Source organism: Phyllostomus discolor, chromosome 4 (assembly GCF_004126475.2).
Source record: "Phyllostomus discolor isolate MPI-MPIP mPhyDis1 chromosome 4, mPhyDis1.pri.v3, whole genome shotgun sequence".
In the NCBI taxonomy this organism is placed as follows: domain Eukaryota; kingdom Metazoa; phylum Chordata; class Mammalia; order Chiroptera; family Phyllostomidae; genus Phyllostomus; species Phyllostomus discolor.
The window spans coordinates 53,488,837-53,508,979 of record NC_040906.2 but is presented as its reverse complement, the minus strand read 5'-3'; the positions used below and the strand labels follow the sequence as shown (position 1 = coordinate 53,508,979).

At 41.1% G+C, this 20,143-nt stretch overlaps 1 protein-coding gene across 2 annotated transcripts; it reads left to right on the top strand.

Moving 5' to 3' along the window:
• The first annotated feature begins 262 nt into the window (after positions 1-262).
• On the top strand, positions 263-19,292 carry DHRS9 (dehydrogenase/reductase 9). 2 transcript variants are annotated; one of them, XM_036023344.1, is made up of 5 exons: positions 263-348; positions 10,933-11,303; positions 12,239-12,497; positions 15,417-15,580; positions 18,176-19,292. In XM_036023344.1, exons 2-5 carry the CDS (start codon positions 10,991-10,993, stop codon positions 18,394-18,396), a joined length of 957 nt encoding a protein of 318 aa, XP_035879237.1. In that variant the 5' UTR covers positions 263-348; positions 10,933-10,990; the 3' UTR covers positions 18,397-19,292. The 2 variants fall into 2 exon arrangements, with proteins under 2 accessions (XP_035879237.1, XP_028366344.1); XM_028510543.2 differs by lacking the exon at positions 263-348 and adding an exon at positions 7,125-7,288.
• Positions 19,293-20,143: the final 851 nt, after the last annotated feature.

The following is a 20,143-nucleotide window of genomic DNA, read 5'->3' as shown; positions in this document are numbered from 1 at the left end:
GACAATTTTTAAGTCCCTTCTGAATGTTACTGAATTTAATTTACTAAAGATACTGTTTTTTGGAAACATATAACCCACAACTTCTTGGCTTCCTTCATTCAGAAGAAAGATTTAGTCACCGCCCCGTGTCACAATAAGGGTGACTCAGAGTGAGGAGGGAACCTGAGGCTTCCTTATATGTACAGGCACTCAGAGCTTGCGAGGAGCCCATGCACCTGCATCTCAAGAGGATCAGCAAGGTCAGAGAGAGACACAGTGCCTCCTTCCCAGCACAGAGGACAGTTCACAGTCAGCCCAGAAAGTCCACAGCAGTGTCTAGGTCCCAATTCATCTGTAAAAAGATAACAGGTAACTGAGTTTGTCATTTATTTCTATTTTTCTGATTCTCTTTTAATATATTTTATTGATTATGCTATTACAGTTGTCCCATTTTCACCCTTTCATTCCCATCCACCCTATTCACCCTCTCCCACCCACATTCTCCCCCTTTAGTTCATGTCCATGTGTCATACTTGTAAGTTCTTGGCTTCTACATTTCCCATACTATTCTTACCCTATTTTCTACCTACCATCTATGCAACTTATTCTTTGTACCTTTTCCACCTCTCTCCCCCTCCCACTCCCCTGTTGATAACCCTCCATGTGATCTCCATTTCTGTGGTTCTGTTCCTGTTCTAGTTGTTTGCTTAGTTTCTTTTTGTTTTTGTTTTAGGTGTGGTTGTTAATAATTGTGAGTTTGCTGTCACTTTACTGTACATGTTTTTATCTTCTGTTTCTTACATAAGTCCCTTTAACATTTCATATAATAAGGGCTTGGTGATGATGAACTCCTTTAACTTGACCTTATCTGGGAAGCACTTTATCTGCCCTTCCATGCTAAATGAAAGTTTTGCTGGATAGAGCAATCTGGGATCTAGGTCCTTGCCTTTCATGACTTGGAATACTCCTTTCCAGCCCCTTCTTGCCTGTAAGGTCTCTTTTGAGAAATCATCTGACAAAGTCTTCTGGGAACTCCTTTGTAGGTAACTGTCTCCTTTTCTCTTGCTGCTTCTAGGATTCTCTCCTTAATTTTAACCCTGGATAATGTAATTATGATGTGCCTTGGTGTGTTTCTCCTTGGGTCCAACTTCTTTGGGGCTCTCTGAGCTTCCTGGACTTCCTGGAGGTCTATGTCCTTTGCCAGAGTGGGGAAGTTCTCCTTTATTATTTGTTCAAATAAGTTTTCCACTTATTGCTCTTCCTCTTCTCCTTCTGGTACCCCTATAATTCAAATATTGGAACGTTTAAAGATGTCCTGGAGGTTCCTAAGCCTTCCCTTTATTTGAATTCTTGTTTCTTCATTCTTTTCTGTTTGGGTGCTTCTTTCTTCCTTCTGTTCTACTCCATTATTTGAATCTCAGTTTCCCTCCCATCACTATTGGCTCCCTGTGAATTTTCCTTTATTTCATTTAGTGTAGCCTTTATTTTTCATCTAATTTGCAACCAAATTCAACCAATTCTGTGAGCATCCTGATTACCAGTGTTTTGAACTATGCATCCAATAGGTTGGCTATCTCTTCGTTGTTTAGTTGTATTTTTTCTGGAGCTTTGGCCTGTTCTTTCATTTCAGCCTTTTTTTTTTTTTGTCTTGTTGAGCCTGTTATGTATGAAGGGCAGAGCCTTAGGTGTTCAGCAGGGGCAACCCAGTTGCTGGGGTTGTAACTCTATACGCGGTGCAGGGGTTCGAGAGGGAACAGTACAGCTTGCTTCACTGTCTGCCAGATTTCAGTAACTTCCCCTGCTTCCCCCAAGCAAATAGGGCTCTTCTGGTGCTGATTCTTGTGTGGGTGGGTCTGTGTACATTCTAGGACCCTGTGGGTCTCTCCAACGAACTCTCCTATGAGGCTGGGAGTTTCTCCTGGCACCTCAGCCCCCACAGGTGTTTTCAATCGGTGTTTTGAGGCTTTATTTCTCTGAGCTGGGATCCTGGGTTGCGCGGTCTGTCTCACTCCTCAGTTTCGCCTGGTTTATCTGCACGCAAATGTGGGACCTGATGCTCCATGCCCCTCCACAATCTGCCACCTTGCTGGGTCTGCCTGCTGCTGCTTTGTGAGCCCAGGGTCCACCAGCTGCCCTGCCTCAAACTCTCTCTACCCAGCCACCCAACTCCGCCCCTCCTACCAGTCTAGATGAATGTGTCTACTTTAACTCCTTGGTTGTCAGACTTCCATACAGTTCAATTTTCTGTCACTACTGGTTGTTTTTTTGGTTTTAAATTGTTGTCCTTATTTTTGTTGTGTAAGAAGGCACAGTGTGTCCACCTACATCTCCATCTTGCTGGAAGTGTCATTTATTTCTTCATTGCTCTTGTCAGTCTTGTCTTTGATTTTCTTCATTCTTACAGAATTAATCAAGTAGTCTTTCATGCTGTGGTCCACTGTGGCTACTAAAAAAATTGGATGTTAGAAGGTTGTGATGGGCAGAGTCCATCTCCCAATAGAAGTGCTCTCAGAGTAACTGGGGACTTTGCCTTGAGCTGCCCAGGTATTTTTTTGCCCAGCTTGCTTCACTGTCTGCCAGATTTCAGTAACTTCCCCTGCTTCCCCCAAGCAAATAGGGCTCTTCTGGTGCTGATTCTTGTGTGGGTGGGTTTGTGCACATTCTAGGACCCTGTGGGTCTCTCCAACGAACTTTGTGACTATTCAACACCATCTGTGAATCTTATAATTATTGGTCATTGGCAACTGGAGTGAGAGAAGCTCTTAAAAGAGCAGGACTCTCTGCTGGGTTTCTTACTGGAACATCACATTCGCTTCTAACTGCACGGCTGATCTGTGTCCCCCTGCTTTACCAATATTATCAGATGTCGCCTTAGACAGATGCACACCTGCACACTAAACTGGGTGGGAAGGCCTGCTGTGTCAGAAGCACACAAGGACCTTCCTCACAGTGCACATTTGACTTCTGGACTACCAGGATGACAGCAATAAACCTGCTTCAGATTTTACTCTCCATTCTGCGACCCAATGGTTGGCATTTTACCTGCAATACACTGGCTTGAGGTCCCACTCAAAGTCTGTTTTCACTTGGACTTCTTGTAAGGGAGAAAGCCAGTTTGCTGGTTTTGTTGCCACATAATCCTGGCAGCCCTTGTTTCAGACTTTATGATTCAGATGGTGTTGTGATCCCTTCTCTCAATGGGCTGACCTTTAGCAGTTGGGGAGAAAGTTTAAATGAAATGTAATTTTAAATTGAAAATCAATTTAGGTTGTAGAAATAGTTCTGAAATGCCCCGCTACACTATTCGCTCAAGGGTAAGGATTGTCCTTTATTTATCTTAGTATCCTTTGGCACATCTTAGGTGCTTGAAAAATACCCTTGGCTCGATAAGGCATAAAATGATTGAAATGTTGTGTCATCTTTGCACTGTATTTTTGAGATTTGAAAACTGTGTCTAGTGATTAGAACAGCCCTCAGTGTTTAAATAGAAGAAAAAATCATAGCATACATTTCAAATGGGAATTGCTCTTAAAACTCTCATAACAAATTTCACTACCTTAAGGCACCATCTTTAAAAGCTCAGATCTTTTCTTCTGCTCAAAGATAGCTATAATTTTTAAAAAGATGCTGAATATTTGAATATACTTTCTGCATCTATATATAGCATTCTCTCTGTATTCTAAGCTTTCTTTGAAGCCTTGTAACTATAAGCTACAATAAAATACAACATTTAATCTCTTCCAGTTAGCAATTTTTATTTAGTGACCATAAATAAAGTAAATGTGGCTTTGACAATAATTCTTAACCTGCCAATACTGTCAGGAGGCATATGGGCAAAGTAATAAACCCAAGAAGGACTGGGACTAATTAAATAATAATTATGGATGTCATGGTGAATTATAATTTAAAAATTTTCAGAAGAGGCAAAAGAAAATCAGAGACACTTTTATCTTAGGACAAAAATGCCAACCATAACTCTACCAGGTCTCCCCTACACTAAGAGCAGTGGCACACCTCCGCGAGGAGACTGAATGGATCTGCAGAGGAAGCGCACACCTCTCCACACCTCACTTCTGTACACCTCACTGTCCACCTGCACAGAGGGCACTCTGGGCACCTCGAGCCTCCTCTCTCCTGCAGGAAGCAGGGTTCAAGGGAAATGCGCTTGGTGAAGGAGCTTCTCCATCCCATTCAGTGAGGGAGCTTAATGTTCCATGATGATGAGCAGCATTTTAACTCTACCATAAGCAGCATCCTAATTACTATTACTGTTATTTTGATCAGACCCTCAAAGTAGTGTTTGTTGCTTAATGCAAGCATATTCCATGCAGAATCCCTTTGGCTCTATCTTAAAATTTCTTTAGATTTCTGGGTGCCTAACTTAAACTTTTTTTTTTACAAAAGTATAACTCATTAGTCATTATTTAGTTTGTGTCATTAGGCCCAAATGTTTGTTTTTATTAAATAAAAGTACAGCAGAAATCTATGAAAGGTCACTTGGGTTGGAAAAAAAACAGAGTTTCTACCTCAATGAAAAGATCAACATAAAAATGAATTCAGTGTAAGTTAACCAGGTTTCCAATACTGAGATGTTCAAGCAATTTACATGTCTAGAATGCTGTCAGTACTAAGAGAGCTTGTGCAAGAAAAGCTCAAAGAAAGAATAGTTTAGAAAGCTGTTGCTAAATGCACTCTACTTAATGTAGGTAAATAACTTAGTGGTTAGTTCACCTTAGGCCACAATTACTACGAATTAAAAGTAGAAAAAGATTCTACAAATTCCTACCAGTGTTGACTAATTTTAGTATTGCTTTCTAAAACAAAGCCCTTCGTGGAGTTATAAGGGAATAAAATCAAGTGGTATAGAAAGAACTCTATGTTTGCTTTAAAAAAGTATACTTCATCATGACATTGAGATGTTAGTTTTTTATTTTCTTTCCTTTTTTGTGAGACATTATAGTCTTTTTTTAAAACTGTGTCATTTATTTTTATAGGGCAGAGGAAGATGACTAAAAGAAGTGAAATCAAAGTATCTTATTTTAGATTTTTTACTAGGGAAAGAAAACCACAAAGAGAAAGTTAAAAGAAGCAGAAGTTAGTAAGGACAGCAATGTAGTTGCAATATTTTCCTGTAGCTGAAGTCATGTGGTTACTCTTAGGGGCAGAGGAGATACAAAATTAGTTCTCCTTTCCTTGTTTCTTTTGAATCTTTGTGGCATGGCAGAGAATTTTGATAGAGTATTTTTATTCCTCTTACTGAGCGATGTGTCCAGCTCTTTGCAGTTTCCCCTCCTCATTTTACAGTTTGAGAGTTCAGAGACCAAAGTTGTAGTTCTAGCCATTCTCTGACAATGACCTTATGTGTGCTACCTAACCTACTTTGCTCACAGAAGCAGTTTAATCCTTAAATGAGATCAATATTACTTAAACACTTTTCAAAAATTTTTGAAATTGTGTAATTGGAAGTGTGATGATGATGATGATTTTGCCCTGGTATTCGAAAGGGCCCAAAGACTAATTCAATTATCACCCAAAATCTGGGGCCGGAGTGGAAACTTCTCTCTCCTGGGGCAGAGGACTAAAGCAGCATGGTGGAATAGGGTGGTCAAGGCATCATTTCCAGAAGCGGTACTAACTCTACCTTGAGCCACTTACCCTGCATTTCTGAATTTGTTTCCTCATCTATTACATGGAGATAATTATATCATAAGATTTAAAAGAGATAAATATTTACAGATCTGAACAGAGGGCTTAGGACATGATGAGCACTCAATAAATCATAGCCATTACTGTTATTCCTATCTGACTTGGTCACCTGGAAATCCCAAGGACCGTGGGTTTTCTAGGTCATATTCTGAATTTTGTGGAGTCAACAGGCTACCTACCTGCAGGGCACCCTAGAGGAGTCCACAATGGTCCAAACGCAAAAGACACAGCCAGAATTCAGGCCTCTTACAGCAGCAGGATATGAGTAATATTTATAAGTAACAAAATTTTTCTGGTAAGGCCATAAAAAAATAAACTCTCATCAGTATGTCATTTCCAAGGAATTGATGACTGAATTTCCAGAAAAGTAGTTCTGGGGGCTGTGACATCCTAGACCCCCTAGACAAGGAAGTCCTAGACCAGTGGTTCTCAACTGGGGATGATTTTGGCCCCAAGGGACACTTGGCAGTGTCTGGAGACATTTTTGGTTGTCACAGCTGGGGAGAGAGTGATACTGGCATCTCGTGAGTAGAGGCCAAGGGTGCTGCTAAGCACCCTGCCATACACAGGACAGATAATTTCCTGGCCACAGTGTCAAAAGTGCTGAGGTCGAGAAACTGATGCCTAGAGACTGGCAGTGCATCCAGCCCACAGCCCCTCACAAGGTGGAAACCACCGATGCTGCCATCATGATGCAGCTCTTCCTGTGTAGAGGGCATTTAGCCTCTTTATCAGGTGCTCTCCAAGGTAGTTATTTTCTCTTTTACAGATAGGAAACTAGAGGCTAAGAAATAATACGTAATTTGCCCAGTGACATTCTGATGATAGAGGAACTGGGGCTGGGTCTCTGCTGCCTGATTCTGAGGCCTGAGTTCCTAACCCTGCTCTACACTGTGTGTGTGCATGCGTGTGTGTGTGGTCTCAGCCCTTGTGCCAAGATTTTTACTAGCAAATTGGCTAGTGTTTATTCTGGTTTAAGAAAAATTTCTATGGCCAGTTCATCAGAGGCTGTACATTGAGTACTGCACCCGTCCTCCCACACAGCGGCCTTGGGGCTACAGATCTGCTCGCCTATACTTTGTTCTCAGCCCAAGCAACTGAGATCAGTGCCCCGAGTCTCTGAATTGCTGGGATTAGGGAGCCATGTGGAAGTGACCATAGGAACAGAATATGCCCGAGGCAGCCCTCTTAGTTGCTATTACTCATTTACTTGTCAGCGATCAATGAACCAATGGGCTATCATTCGGCTTCTGTGTACATAAGTCGTGTTCCCAATAACTCTGACGAGGGCTCTGATCATAGCTAAAATACTATTAAAGGTCAAAGGTATGTGTTGGTTTGTGGCTGACTTGGTCCAATGACCTAGAGGAAAGTGAACCTTAGGGACTGAGGAAGAACCAGAATTTTCAAACAATATTTGAGGTAAGAACGGGTTTTGCAAAACTGTAGGTCAAGGGTGGCAGTCCCTTGGCTTCAGGCTTCAGGCTGGAACACCTGCATCTGAAATGACTCTTAGTTCAGAGGTAAAACTCATGAAGACAGCACAATTTAATGAGTCCATCCCTAACAACTAAACAGCTCCTCTCTGTTAGCTTGTGAGCAGGTAAAAAATAGGTTTTGCTAGAGGAGTAGATTGACAGGGAGAGGGAAGGGAAGGGAATGGAAGGGGAGGGGAGAGGAGGGGAGGGGAGGGGAGGGAGCATCTGACCGCTTTGGTTTGAGCTTGTGTTTTTGTCCAGTCGTTGTGGAGATGAATTTACCAAAAAGTAGAACGCAGAAAACTTGGTGCCCAAAGTCACTAGATTCTTACCTATTTTGTGCATGGGACTCAAAGCAATCCAATGAAGCTTTTCTTAGGAAAAAGTTTTTATTTTCACTTGCCAAATTTTCAACACTTTGCTTTGAAATCATTTAGAACTTATGGAAAAGTTCAAAGAGTAATACAACCTAGATTTCCTAAATATTACCATTTAACCATATTTCTATTTTCACTATCTTTCATATATATGTGTGTGTTAATATGTTTATTTATTTATATACATATTCATAATATTTTCTGAACAAATTGAGTGTAAGTTAAAGACATGGTGCTACTTAATTTTTGAATATTTCAGTGCGTATTTCTTAAAAAGCAGGACATTTCAACATAATCAGAGTAAATTATCAAACTTGAAAAACTAATATTAGCCCTGGCTGGCATAGCTCAGTAGATTGAGCGCAGGCTGTGAACCAAAGCATCATAGGTTTGATTCCTAGTCAGGGCACATGCCTGGGTTGCAGGCCACGGCCCCCAGCAACAACCGCACATTGATGTTTCTCTCCCTCTCTCTCTCTCTCCCCTCACTTCCCTCTCTAAAATAAATAAATAAATAAAATCTTTTTAAAAATCTTTTAAAAACAACAAAAAAGAAAAACTAATATTAATGCAACATTTTTTTTTGGATCTGAATCAAGTTTCACTAGTTGACCTAATAATGTTCTTTCTGGCAAATGAAAAAAATGATTTTCCGGTCCAAGATCACATATTACATTAGGTTATCACATCTCTTTAGTCTCCATTTATCTGGAATAGTCCTCAGTCCTTCTTTTCCTTCATGACTTTGACATTTTTGAAGACAACAGGCCAGGTGTTGTGTAGAATGGGAAGATGTGTTCCACACACGATTAGCTTCTGCTTGTGCCCAGGAGCTCTCTGCGTCCTCCCCAGTGTGGCACCTGGAAGATCCTCAGTGTTTCTTTTCCTCCATGACCTTCAGATTCATGAAAAGTGTGCCATACCAGGAGCCACGTGACCTTGGTTTGTCCCATAACTACTGGTATTAATTTTCATTCCATATGTAGATATTTTAAAGAAATTTTATATTTATAAATTCTACTCATGCAGTGTTTTGCTCGAGTCTGGCCTTGATAAATAATGATTTTTTTAAATGTTCTTAAAATTGTGTTTTGATGTGTATATGCAAGGCTACTAACATCATCCAAACCACCTAGCAGTGATTAATTAAGAGCTCTCTCAGTGAAAAACAACCTACATTATATTTAATGTAAGACATATTATATATGTCTGTCTTGCCTATCTCCCTTGTACTTTTGTCATCTGTGGTGTTTGGATGCACTTTTTCATTGCTCCAGCACTTTCAATGCATTCTTAAGTTTGATACCCTTTACTCATTGGCTCAATTGACAAAAAACAAACCCTCACTTCCAGTGACACCTCTCTCTGAAGCTCTCTAGTAGAACATAGACTAACTACGGCATGCATCCCCTGTATAGAGTCAGTAGGCTTCATTTCGACTCAAATCCCACGGAAGTTATTTTAAAAAGCCAAATACCCACAGGCTTCAGTGTGTCCTAGAGCAGGGAATGGAAACTTTCTGTGTCGTCCTGTTTTGACAGGGGTGAGCAGGAGGGGTGTGACAGGAAAACACTGGCTTGCCTTTGTGAAGCCTTCACAGGTAAGTTGAATCAGGTGGTTATCTGCTGGATTTCTCCACAGTGAAATTACTGTTGCTTTTTTTTAAGTTAGTATGCCTCTTATGGGGAGATTGTTCGAGATTCTATAATTATTGTTTCTCCTCTGAGTTTCACCCACTAGTATTAGTACCCGTTGATCACTCTTGACTGAAAATATTGATTCTATGTCAGATGCCAAGTGGTGGTTTTCTAATTCCTCATCATTCCTTTTACATTTATTAGTTGGAATATTAGTTTTTCTGTAAAATGAGGCAGATAATGTGCCCTGTCTAATTCACAAGGTCATTGAGAGGATCAAATGTGCCCCAAGATGCATTAAATTCCTTAAGTATTTGCCTTTTTCAAGTAATGTTCATGGGATTTGAATTGCAATGAAGCCTACAGAATCCATTCTGGGAATATATTCAATATATAGTTATTCAGTAATAATTTATCAAGGCCAGGCTTAAGCAAACACTACACTAGTTGAATTTATAAATATAAAATTTCCTTAGAATGTCTACATATGTAATTTTGTAAGTTAGTTACATCCTCCCAAAATTATACATTTTAATGTATTTACATATTTGCGAAGGGGAAATCTTGCTGCAAGGACATTGATTTTCAACAAATCAGTCACCCGCCACAGGAAAGGTCTGGGGAAACTGTACCCAGTTGTGAAGCCAGGAGAGTCTAAAAAGCTTGACTGCTTTAGAAGTAACCCTGGCCATACCACAAGAATCAACTAGTGTGCCCAAACCTACTGTATTCTAGCATTTATCTCTGACTCATTTTTATTAATCAACAAGTCTTTTACTCTTTGTTTCTTTAGCTATAGATCTTTTATCAGGAAAAAAATGAAAGCAGAACCTAAATTTTCCTTGAGAACTAAAGAAATGTATTACATAGAGTTATTTTTCATCTTAAATGACCTATTCTTTATGAAGCAGTTGAAATAAAATTGTGTGTATGTGGACACATGTGTGTATGTGTAATTCTGTCTGTGTGTGCTTATGTTCCTTATTAGGAGAAAAATATTTACATGCACAAGAAAAAAGCTAGAAAAAATTCCTAAAATACTAAGAAACAAATGTGATAATCATTACTTTCTTTTAATTCTTTTCTCTATTTGCTAAATATTTTTTTACCATGAGCACAAGTCACTTTTACAAGCAGGAAAAAAAAAGTGATTTTTATAAATGATGCAAAAGAAAAGCCAGAAAATCATAAAAAAAAAAAAAGAAAGTCCAAACAAAGTTTGTAAAATTTCTTGGCCTTGCAAGTATTTTTTGAACACAGGGTCTGTAAACAGCCACAATTCCAGAAGCATCCATGGGCCTATCTATCCATTGTTCTCTATCTATGAAATACTCAGGGCCTCTCTTGGTTCTAAGTGTGCGTCTAGATCAAGAGTAAAGATTTGTAAACCCAGAACAACGCGAGGAAACTTTCTGAGGTGTGGGGGAAGGAAATGAGGTATTTCCCATACATGTTGTTCTCTGTGGCCTCTCTTCCTTCCACGGGCACAGAAAGCCAACACAGGCCCAGCAGAGGCAGCTGCTCTGTGGGGTGGGCCCTGATAATCTCCCACCCCACCCCCCCAGCTGTCCTGCAGCTGTGACTCAGGGGGCCCGGGCTGCCTTGATGCTCAGACCTGAGGCAGTACACAAATGCCCTACAGTTCTTGCTCACTTCCTCCTGTGGATTAAAATATCTCAAGGTCATCCGCCCTGGTTTATAATTAATGCTTTGATGGTTCTAATTTGAATTTCCTTTCTAATTGTGCACACTCAGGACAACATCTTATTCTATTGTTCGAGAAAGAAGTGACCTTGTCATATACAGGAAAACAATGCTCCTTTGGGTGTTAGCCCTCCTGATCTTCTGTGGTTTCCTATGGAATTATAAAAGACAACTAAAAATTTCAGACATCACTGATAAGTATATTTTCATTACTGGGTGTGACAAGGGCTTTGGAAACTTGGCAGCCAGAACTTTTGATCAAAAAGGATTTCGTGTAATTGCTGCCTGTCTGACTGAATCAGGAGCAACAGCCTTAAAGGCAGAAACCTCCAAGAGGCTTCACACGGTACTTCTGGATGTCACTGACCCGGAGAATGTCAAGCGGACTGCCCAGTGGGTGAAATGCCAAGTTGGGGAAAAAGGTAAAGGACATGGGATGAGGGTAATGGAAGGGGTGTTGTGAAGGAACTAAAGCTAAGTAAAATGCATTCGGGTATTAAATAGCCTTTCAAGAAAATGCCTCTTACTAAATACCAGCTACACACTAGAGAAGACTGGAGAAATCTAAGGATAGTCATGAGTAGTTCTTGGCTGCAAACACTTCATGTGCATGAGAGACACAGCCCAAGTCATCCTCAGTCTCAAGTCCCAGTGGGTGAGTTTAGAAGGCAGGTGGAGGTTTGACTTTTCCTGGTCTTCTCTGATGAAGCACTACTCTGGCCCCACACCCCGCAAAGGAACTCGGGACTAAAATGTACAGGAGAATATGGGAACAATCCCTAAATTGCTATCTGGATACCCAAGACCTCTTTCTCCCTGCAAAATGGTTCTAGAGCTTATACATTTTCAGTGGGAAAGATAGAAAATGGCGTGAGAATTTGAGTATAGGCATCTTAGATAGTCATGATAGGGCAGTGAGCCACTGGACCCCATTCTGCATGAGATTCTGCTAAGATGGCAGCATTCTGGACTACAGGGCTTTTATAAGCCAAGCAAATGATGGGACTTTTTACCAAAAATGAAATGTGAAGTATATTGATGTTACTCTTTGTCCATATAGAACAGTTTGTCAATATTCTTTGGCCTTGCCATCTAGCAATGTAAGAAAAACAGACTAATTTACTTTACATCTGAGATTCAAAAGCAAAAGCAAGAAGTCTCACTGAATTCAGCATTTGACACTCAGAACCAGAAAACAGAATAATTCAATTACTTCAGTTGTACCTCCCATCCTTTCTGCTATCACTTCCCAAAACTGCAGAGTATTTCAATGCAGGAGTATGACTAGGGGAGGAAATGGCACCATTGCATAAAGCTGTATTTACACAAAGGTTAAAAGCTTTGCTCTCTGTCCTAGGTCTCTGGGGTCTGATCAATAATGCTGGCGTCCTCGGTGTGCTGGCTCCCACAGACTGGCTAACAGTGGAGCACTACAGAGAACCGGTAGAAGTGAACCTGTTTGGACTCATCAATGTGACATTAAATATGCTTTCCTTGGTCAAAAAAGCTCGAGGGAGGATTATCAATGTTTCCAGCATCGGGGGTCGCCTTGCATTTGGTGGAGGAGGCTATACCCCATCCAAATATGCAGTAGAAGGCTTCAATGACTGCTTAAGGTAAAGCACACATTGATATATTAGGGTGTAATACCTGCTAACATTTACTGAATATTTACTGTGCACCAAACACTCTATTTAGTGCTTTAAATTATTCCCAATTTATAGATGATCACATCATTTTGCTCTGTGCTATCAGAGAACCTCAGAACTCAAAACAAAGAACCAGTTTAGCAAATAAACACTTTGTCTCAGTGCTCCCAAGCATGGATTTCTTTGGGTTTATAATGTTTCAGGTTTACTGGGCTTCTTGAATCTATATGTTTATGTCTTTTGCCAGATTTGGGGAGTTTTCAGCCATTATTTCTTTAAATTTTATTTTTTGGTATTTTTTTGTTTGTTTTGTTTTGCAATCCATTCTCTTCTCCTTCTGAGATTCTATAACACGAATGTTAGAACTTTTGGGTTTGTCCCACATATCCCTAAGGTTCTTTTTACTTATCTAAGTATTTTTCTCTCCACTGTTCAGATTATATAATTCCTACTGATCTATCTTCAAATGCATTGATTTTCCTTCATTTTATTCACTATGGAGTCCAACCAATGCATATTTTATTTTGAGTATTGTATTTTTCTAGTGGTTCAGTGGTACTTCAAAATAAGGGACTTCTTCCCTACCTTACCTACTAACATCTGCATTGTAGAGTTCTTAAATAGCTGTCCCATGCATTCAGTCCAGGTTCGGTAGCTGTGTTCAATGGGAGAGGCAGGGGAAGGAGGGATGGTTAATCTATCATACTTGGAACCAGAAGATGACACTATCAGTAAAAATCCGCTAAATTGCAACAGGTTATATCAATCAAAATTCTGGTAAGAGATGGTGGCACATTAAAGTTGGGTAAATGGAGTAGAGATCACATAAAGGACTATGGCAAACATGGGAGTCAAGTAGGGCAATCCCAAAGGACAGTGTAATATCTGGGGACAGTGGGGGCATCTCCATCCACAGGACTGAAGGGAGAAGACTGGGCACTTTCCAGAACCTAGATACATAGAGGCTGTCATCCTCAGTTGAGGAATGAAATTCACTAGTGTCAACATTACAGGAGGAATAACTAGTCCAACCCCTCCTATCACTCCCTCCAGGACTCCCAACTGACTATACCCAACAAAAGCCAAAATATAGTTAACATAGGCAGACCTCCCAGGATGGAGGTCAGGCAGAAGGGTAGAGGAAACTAGAAGACCAAATGGAAAGGGTCCAGATGAGTATGCTATGATAGGCAAGAGAAAAGATGAAATTACACATAGTCTTTTCATTAATTCATCCATTTATTTATTCAACTAGTATTTGTTGAAGGTACATACATGTTAGAGTTCTGACTTATACCAGGGATCTAGGTTTAGCTTACTAATAAAAGGTTAGATTATTCTACTGTGATTAATAGAGACAGAGCAAATCCATTTTGCCATTTGATCATGTTGCCAGGTTTGATTCTTCCAGAAAATAAACATGATAATGTCAGAATAATGCTTCTTCAATGTTAACGTGCCTATGAATCACCTTGATCTTTTCAAAACACAGACTGACTCAATGGGCCTGGGGTGGGTCCTGCACTTGTGCATGTATAACAAGCACCCAAGTGCTGCCCATGGTTAAGGGATTACACTTTGAGTTGCAAGATCATGGAGAACTGCCGTTAGTCTCCCAGGTTGCCCTTTGCTTCCACTGTTGCAGCAACAGCATCCTAACAAAAGTTTAGATGTAGGATTGCAGTGCAGCTGTGCCACACCTGAAATTAGCCCGTAGGGAGTGCTTACATATTTCTAAATCACAGAACTAGCATTGGAAATCGTGCTGTGATGCAGGCTGTGGTGCAGTGGCAGCTCCGAGAGGGATGCTGCAGGGTAGTAGTCCTGTTGGGAGAGGGTTTGGGCTCTTTAAAGCTGTATTTGCCCAGCAAGCATACTGGTTTCATCCTGGTTTTACTCAACTGGTAAGATTAGTTGAGTGACTAAAAGCCATTTGTCCATACAGTATGTTATTTTCATGAGTGGGTGGGGGTGGGGGGGAAGCCTATTGCTTTCCAAATCCAAAGGAGATCAGAAGATAGGTGAGTAAAATACAATTAAGTTAAAAAATAACATTTTTTATTTGAATGCAAGCAACATACTTTTCAAAATATTTCAGAGTCAAGCTAATTTGTACTTATGTAAAATATACTACAAACTAAACAATAGGTAAGTTGCTAGAAAGTGGAACCTATGATAAATTAAATCACATTTTAAGGTTACCGGTAGAGTTCTTAAAAGGTCTTATGGTAGAGTCTTCTGTAAAATGAATAATGTCTTCCTTATATATTCCTGGTAGAAATATAAATTAAATATAGGAAATAATTATTCATATAATGGTTTGCCATACACTGGGTTATTTTAAAGAAAGGGAACCATGATTTCTCCAAAACCCTGTTGCCCATAAATGCACAGATGTTTGGTTTTCTGCAGGGACATGATGAAAGAGCCTGCTGACCCACATAGAGAACAAGTTAGTCAAGTCAGGGACTGTCACATTATGTCCCTCAGGATATCCTCATTAGTGCTGTAATCTCCTCACGTTCCTGGAATGGAGGCAAACTTGTCCACCCAGGCCAGTCATCAGCCCTTTTCACCATAGGATACCCTAAGTGCTGAAAAGAAGCCTGTCCTCAGTCCTAATGCTTGTCAATTCAATGAAACGGGGAGCCCTGGGCTGGGGGTGGGTCTACCCAGATCTCTTTCCTGTTCTGTCACTAAGCCAGCCCTCACTTTACCACCCTGACTTTCAGATCTGCAAACCGAGAGGGTAGAACAAAATGCTACTTTCCAATGCACCCAATTCTGTGATTCCCAGAAAAGATTTACAATAGTCAGCAAATGTTCTCCAAATAGACCTCAGCTAAACACCATCAGTGGTTTTTATATTTTTGTTTTTTTCCACAGACGCGACATGAAAGCTTTTGGTGTACATGTCTCTTGCATCGAACCAGGATGGTTCAAAACAGAATTAGCAGATCCAGTCAAGACGGCTGAAAAAAAACTTGCCCTTTGGAAGCATCTGTCTCCAGATGTCAAACGACAATATGGAGAAGGTTACATTGAAAAAAGTGAGTTCTGGGGTAGACCCAGGGTCCTCTGGGATTCATTGTCCTAGGCAGCACAAAGGAGACCCAAAATACAAGTGAAAAAATAAGGTTCCCATAATAACAGGGATCTTAAATGTGGTTCAGCTATTCCTATTAATTCCAGTGTTATCTGTTGCTCCTCCAAGCATTTACTCAGCACCACGTTCTATGCTAAGCACCTTATAAATTACACATATATATCATTTACTCCTAAAAATACACTATAGGAACAGTGAGCAGAGGCTTGGGAAGGTGAAATGCCCTACCCAAGGCAATGCAACTCTTCCTGGTCATGCTGGACTGGAGCCCTTGGTCTTCCCCTCTACACTAAACTCCTCTTTTCTATAAATGCCAACCAATCACTTAGAGTTCACGGAGGTTACAAAATATAAAGCCTCTGACCCTTAACTACCTTATAATCTAGTTGACAACAAAAAATAATCAAGTGAGACTGCAAAACAGTGAGACTGTACAGCATGAAGAAAATTAACCTTTACTTCTTAGACATAACCCGGCAGCCCAGAAGGGTGCTAGATGGTGTGGTCTCTAATTGTCCAAGGAATGCAGACCAGGAAAAAAAGTTACTGGTTAAGAAGCCTTTCTGGGACAGGCCAGGTGTGAACAAAGCCTAAAGGACAGGAAGGAATTATTTGGGTAAATACTTTCTGGGGCAGGAATGCATGGGGGAGTGGAGACGGAAGAAGTAACATAAGTCCAGAGATTGAGTCGGGGATGGAGGAGTAATAATAAAGATTAGACTATGATGACTAATATATAGTGAACATTTACTATGTACCTGTCACCACTATAAGAGCTTTACATGAACTTTCATTTAAAATGCTTAAATAAGAAAATAAATACAATGCCCAAATAAACCCTATGAAGTAGATACCACCTTAGCTTTATAGAAACTTGCCCAAAGTTGCACAGCTGGTAAGGGGAAGCTCCAGATTTGAACCCAGGTAGCCTGACTTCGCCATTTATTCTTGGGCATCCCATTAATGTCAACAGGCATTAAAGAGTCAGTCAGCTTCCTGTATCAGGGCTCCACCTGCACCTCAAACTTCCTGGCCCTGTTCAAGTTGACTTGACATTCCTCAACCATTTACTGAGCTCCTGCTAAGAGCTGAACAGGGCCCCACCTAACTTGTGTCACTCCTTTCCCTCCAAACCCTCACCTTGCCTCTTCATCAGTGGGCTTGGTAAGATAGCCAGTCACCTGTGGCTAAGGTTCAAGGCCAGGAGTTCACAAGGTGGAGCCAAGACCAAGTCAGACCCACCTGGGGAAGTTTTTAGAAGACTGACTCCACCAACCACGCCATCCACTACACACAGAGAAAGACAGAGACAGAGACAAACATGTGCATCAGCTAGAACACCTGGTCTGACACACTTCCCCAGTGCTGATGTGTCACTACAGGTTTACAAACCAGTGCCGTTAAATGCTGCCCCTCACCCACCAACTCTAAAGGTTCCAAGTAGATTCAGGAAACAAAAAGCTCATTTAAAAGAACTTCCTCTGATATCGACATTGATACTTTCTAAATGTCTATAAATTCATCATCAACTTCCATGTCAAAATAAGTTTTGCATTGGCTGCTGATTCAAATGCCCTGTCTCAGATGTACCGTGCCACCTGGCTCTGAGCCCAATTTTACACTGGTTGTTTTTTTTAGAGTTTTCCAAGTCAGGATTTGGAGATCGGCCAGACTCACTGTTCTGAAGCAGACCACAAAGTTAAGCTCATCTTCCCTCGTTTCCCTGGCTAGAGTAATAGGGGTTTAATATAACCACCCAGATTTATTACATAACCTTCTTTAGGCTCTTTGAACAACTTGTGGCTACTGGGGCCTGAAGTTGAAAGGAAAATTTAAAATAATAGATTTCCCTTGAAAAACACTCAGGTGTGTTTTAAGAGTGCAGGAGTAATGCTCCAAGTCATTTCCAATCCCTCAATAACACTCCTGCCTCTTCAAAAGTATCTTAGCTCATTGCTCAAACATTTCATTTACCTGAGAACTAGGATATCTTTAACTTTCTGAGCCAGGGCTTTTTGGTGATGCTTCTCTCTTTCTTCACTGGATTATGGAGGTGCAAGCACAGGTGCACCCCCACATTTCCTATCAACATTGTCCTCCTTCAAAACAGATTTGAAATCAAACCCCTAACTCTCCAGGCTCAGGAGCCTAACAGACTTTATGAAGCATCTTTCCCTCATTGCTTTCAAGCATTTCAAGCAATGCTTCTCAAAGTTTGGTCTCTGGGCTAGTGCCATCAACATTGCCTGGAAACTTGATAGAAATGCAAATTCTTGGGTTCTGCTTTACACCAACTGCAGGAGGGACCCAGCAATCTGGGCTTTAACTAGCCCACTGGGAAATTCCACTGCCCACTCAAGTTTAAGAACCAGCATCGCCCCATCCTTTTCTAAGAAATAGAAACTCATCACAACAGGCCTCAGTTGTAATGGCAGATTCAAAATTCCCACATGTACATCTTCCCCTTTGTACCCCAACCTTCACATACTCCCCTTCCCCTTCTGCCAAAGAGTAAGTATACTTTTTTCTGCTTTTACAGGTCTAGACAAAATGAAGGGTACATCCTTTGAGAACACGGACCTCTCACCTGTGGTGGAGTGCATGGACCACGCCCTCACCAGTCTCTTCCCTAAGACCCGTTATACTGCTGGAAAAGATGCCAAGACTTTCTGGATACCTCTGTCTCATATGCCAGCAGTTTTGCAAGACTTTTTGTTGTTGAAACAGAAAGTAGAGCTGGCTAATCCCATGGCGGTATGACTCAGCTGACCACAACTGTCTGCTGTGGGCTATCCGTGTGGCTGATATCAAGGACATATTTCCTTCTTGATCTCATTCCTTACCTGATCCAACCTGGACTCATTTAGATCATGCTTCTTTTGGTGAAGGAATGGATCCCACCCTCCCTGGCAATATCCCAGGGAAGGGCAGGGATGACATATCACAAAGAAGGGCAGGTGTGGTACCTGCCCCATATTTAGGCTTTGCATGCCTAGCATGATATAAGGGAAATTGAAAGGTTTTCCCTTCCAAAATGACCTTCTCTACAGCTTGTCCCGTGCTTCTACCCATTCCTGAATGTTAAATATTTGTCCCTTATTAAAATGTTCAGAGATGAGTAGAATACTTTCATAAGTGGATTAGACATGCTCTGTTACCTTGTTGAGAACCTGACTCTGAAGGACTGAACTTGGTTCTGTAAGCTTGGATGGGGGCAGGAGAAGGAAAGGTAATGAAGCATTATGCATGGGTGCTGTAAGCTGAGGGACAGCAGAAAAACACTAGGGAGGAGGGAAGAAAAAGCACTAGAGGACTGAAAAAAGGAAATGGGTATAAAAGTGGAGGTAGGGAAGCTCCAAGACAAGCCTGCCTGTCCTAGAGGGAGCGAGGGGGAATGAAGAGCCCATTCAAGGCCACTGGGAACTCTGATGCACACAAGGCCATCTGGTAGAAAAGTGGGAGCGACAGGGTAGCCAACCATTCCAGAAGGGGAAACACGTAGGGACTATTTACATTTATTCTGGTGATTGTAAATATAACAGGACTAAAAATATCTGATACAACTTACACCTGAGATGGTTGAAAATCCTGTGTTTCAGGTGTCTCTGAAGCCCTATGGAGAGATAGAACTCAATAAAAGGCTCTCATTAGCCTATAGCTACAGTGTTTGCAGCTCTGCTCCTTGTTCGTATTCATGGTTCCAAATTGGATTGACCCTGGACCCTCACACACCATCCAAGGGATAGTTCTCTAAAAGGATGCTTCCCCACATCCCAGGAACCAGTATCACTCATAACGTTCTGTTGAATATTTACATGGGGAAGCCCAAACTGTCAGAATTCAACATTTGTTCTGGAATCATATAGGGTTAAAGAGCCAGAGAAATTATCTAGTGCCCATGCACCCCCCCACCCACACACCATGCTTATTGTGAAGAAAATATTTAAATCTGCTGCTTAAAACCATGTCCATTTAAATATAGCAGTAATTCTATCTATTCTCATTCACCTTTATGGAAACATCTGTTTATAAAGGAGTTTCCTCCTTTAAAATGTACAACATATTGATAGCTTTGAAAAATCAAAATACCAATGCTGTCAGTCCACCTGGACTCACATGTCGTGACTTGAGGAAAGATGCACGCATCCTTTCTACATGGAAATGAAGGAAATGGCCGCAAGAGTCAGGTAGAGGAATTCCCAGGCAAAGTTAGCTCAATCATTGTCACCACCTCTATGAAGCCATCCCCAGCTTGGCCCCTGGACCTCCAGACAGTTCATCTGTTCACCTCTGATTTCTTCTGGTTACAATTAACCACCTATGGGTTAGGTGACCCTCCTCAGCTTGTCCTTAGAGCTGAGGTTCATCAACCTTGTTTTCTGGGGCTCCTTCTCAACCTAAATTCCCAGAGCTTGGCTTCATTTTACTGCTTCAAAAATGTCTGGCCTGCTGCTTCCTGACCTTCCAGCCTTCAGAGCTGTTGTAGAGTCTGCAGGAACCTCCTTTG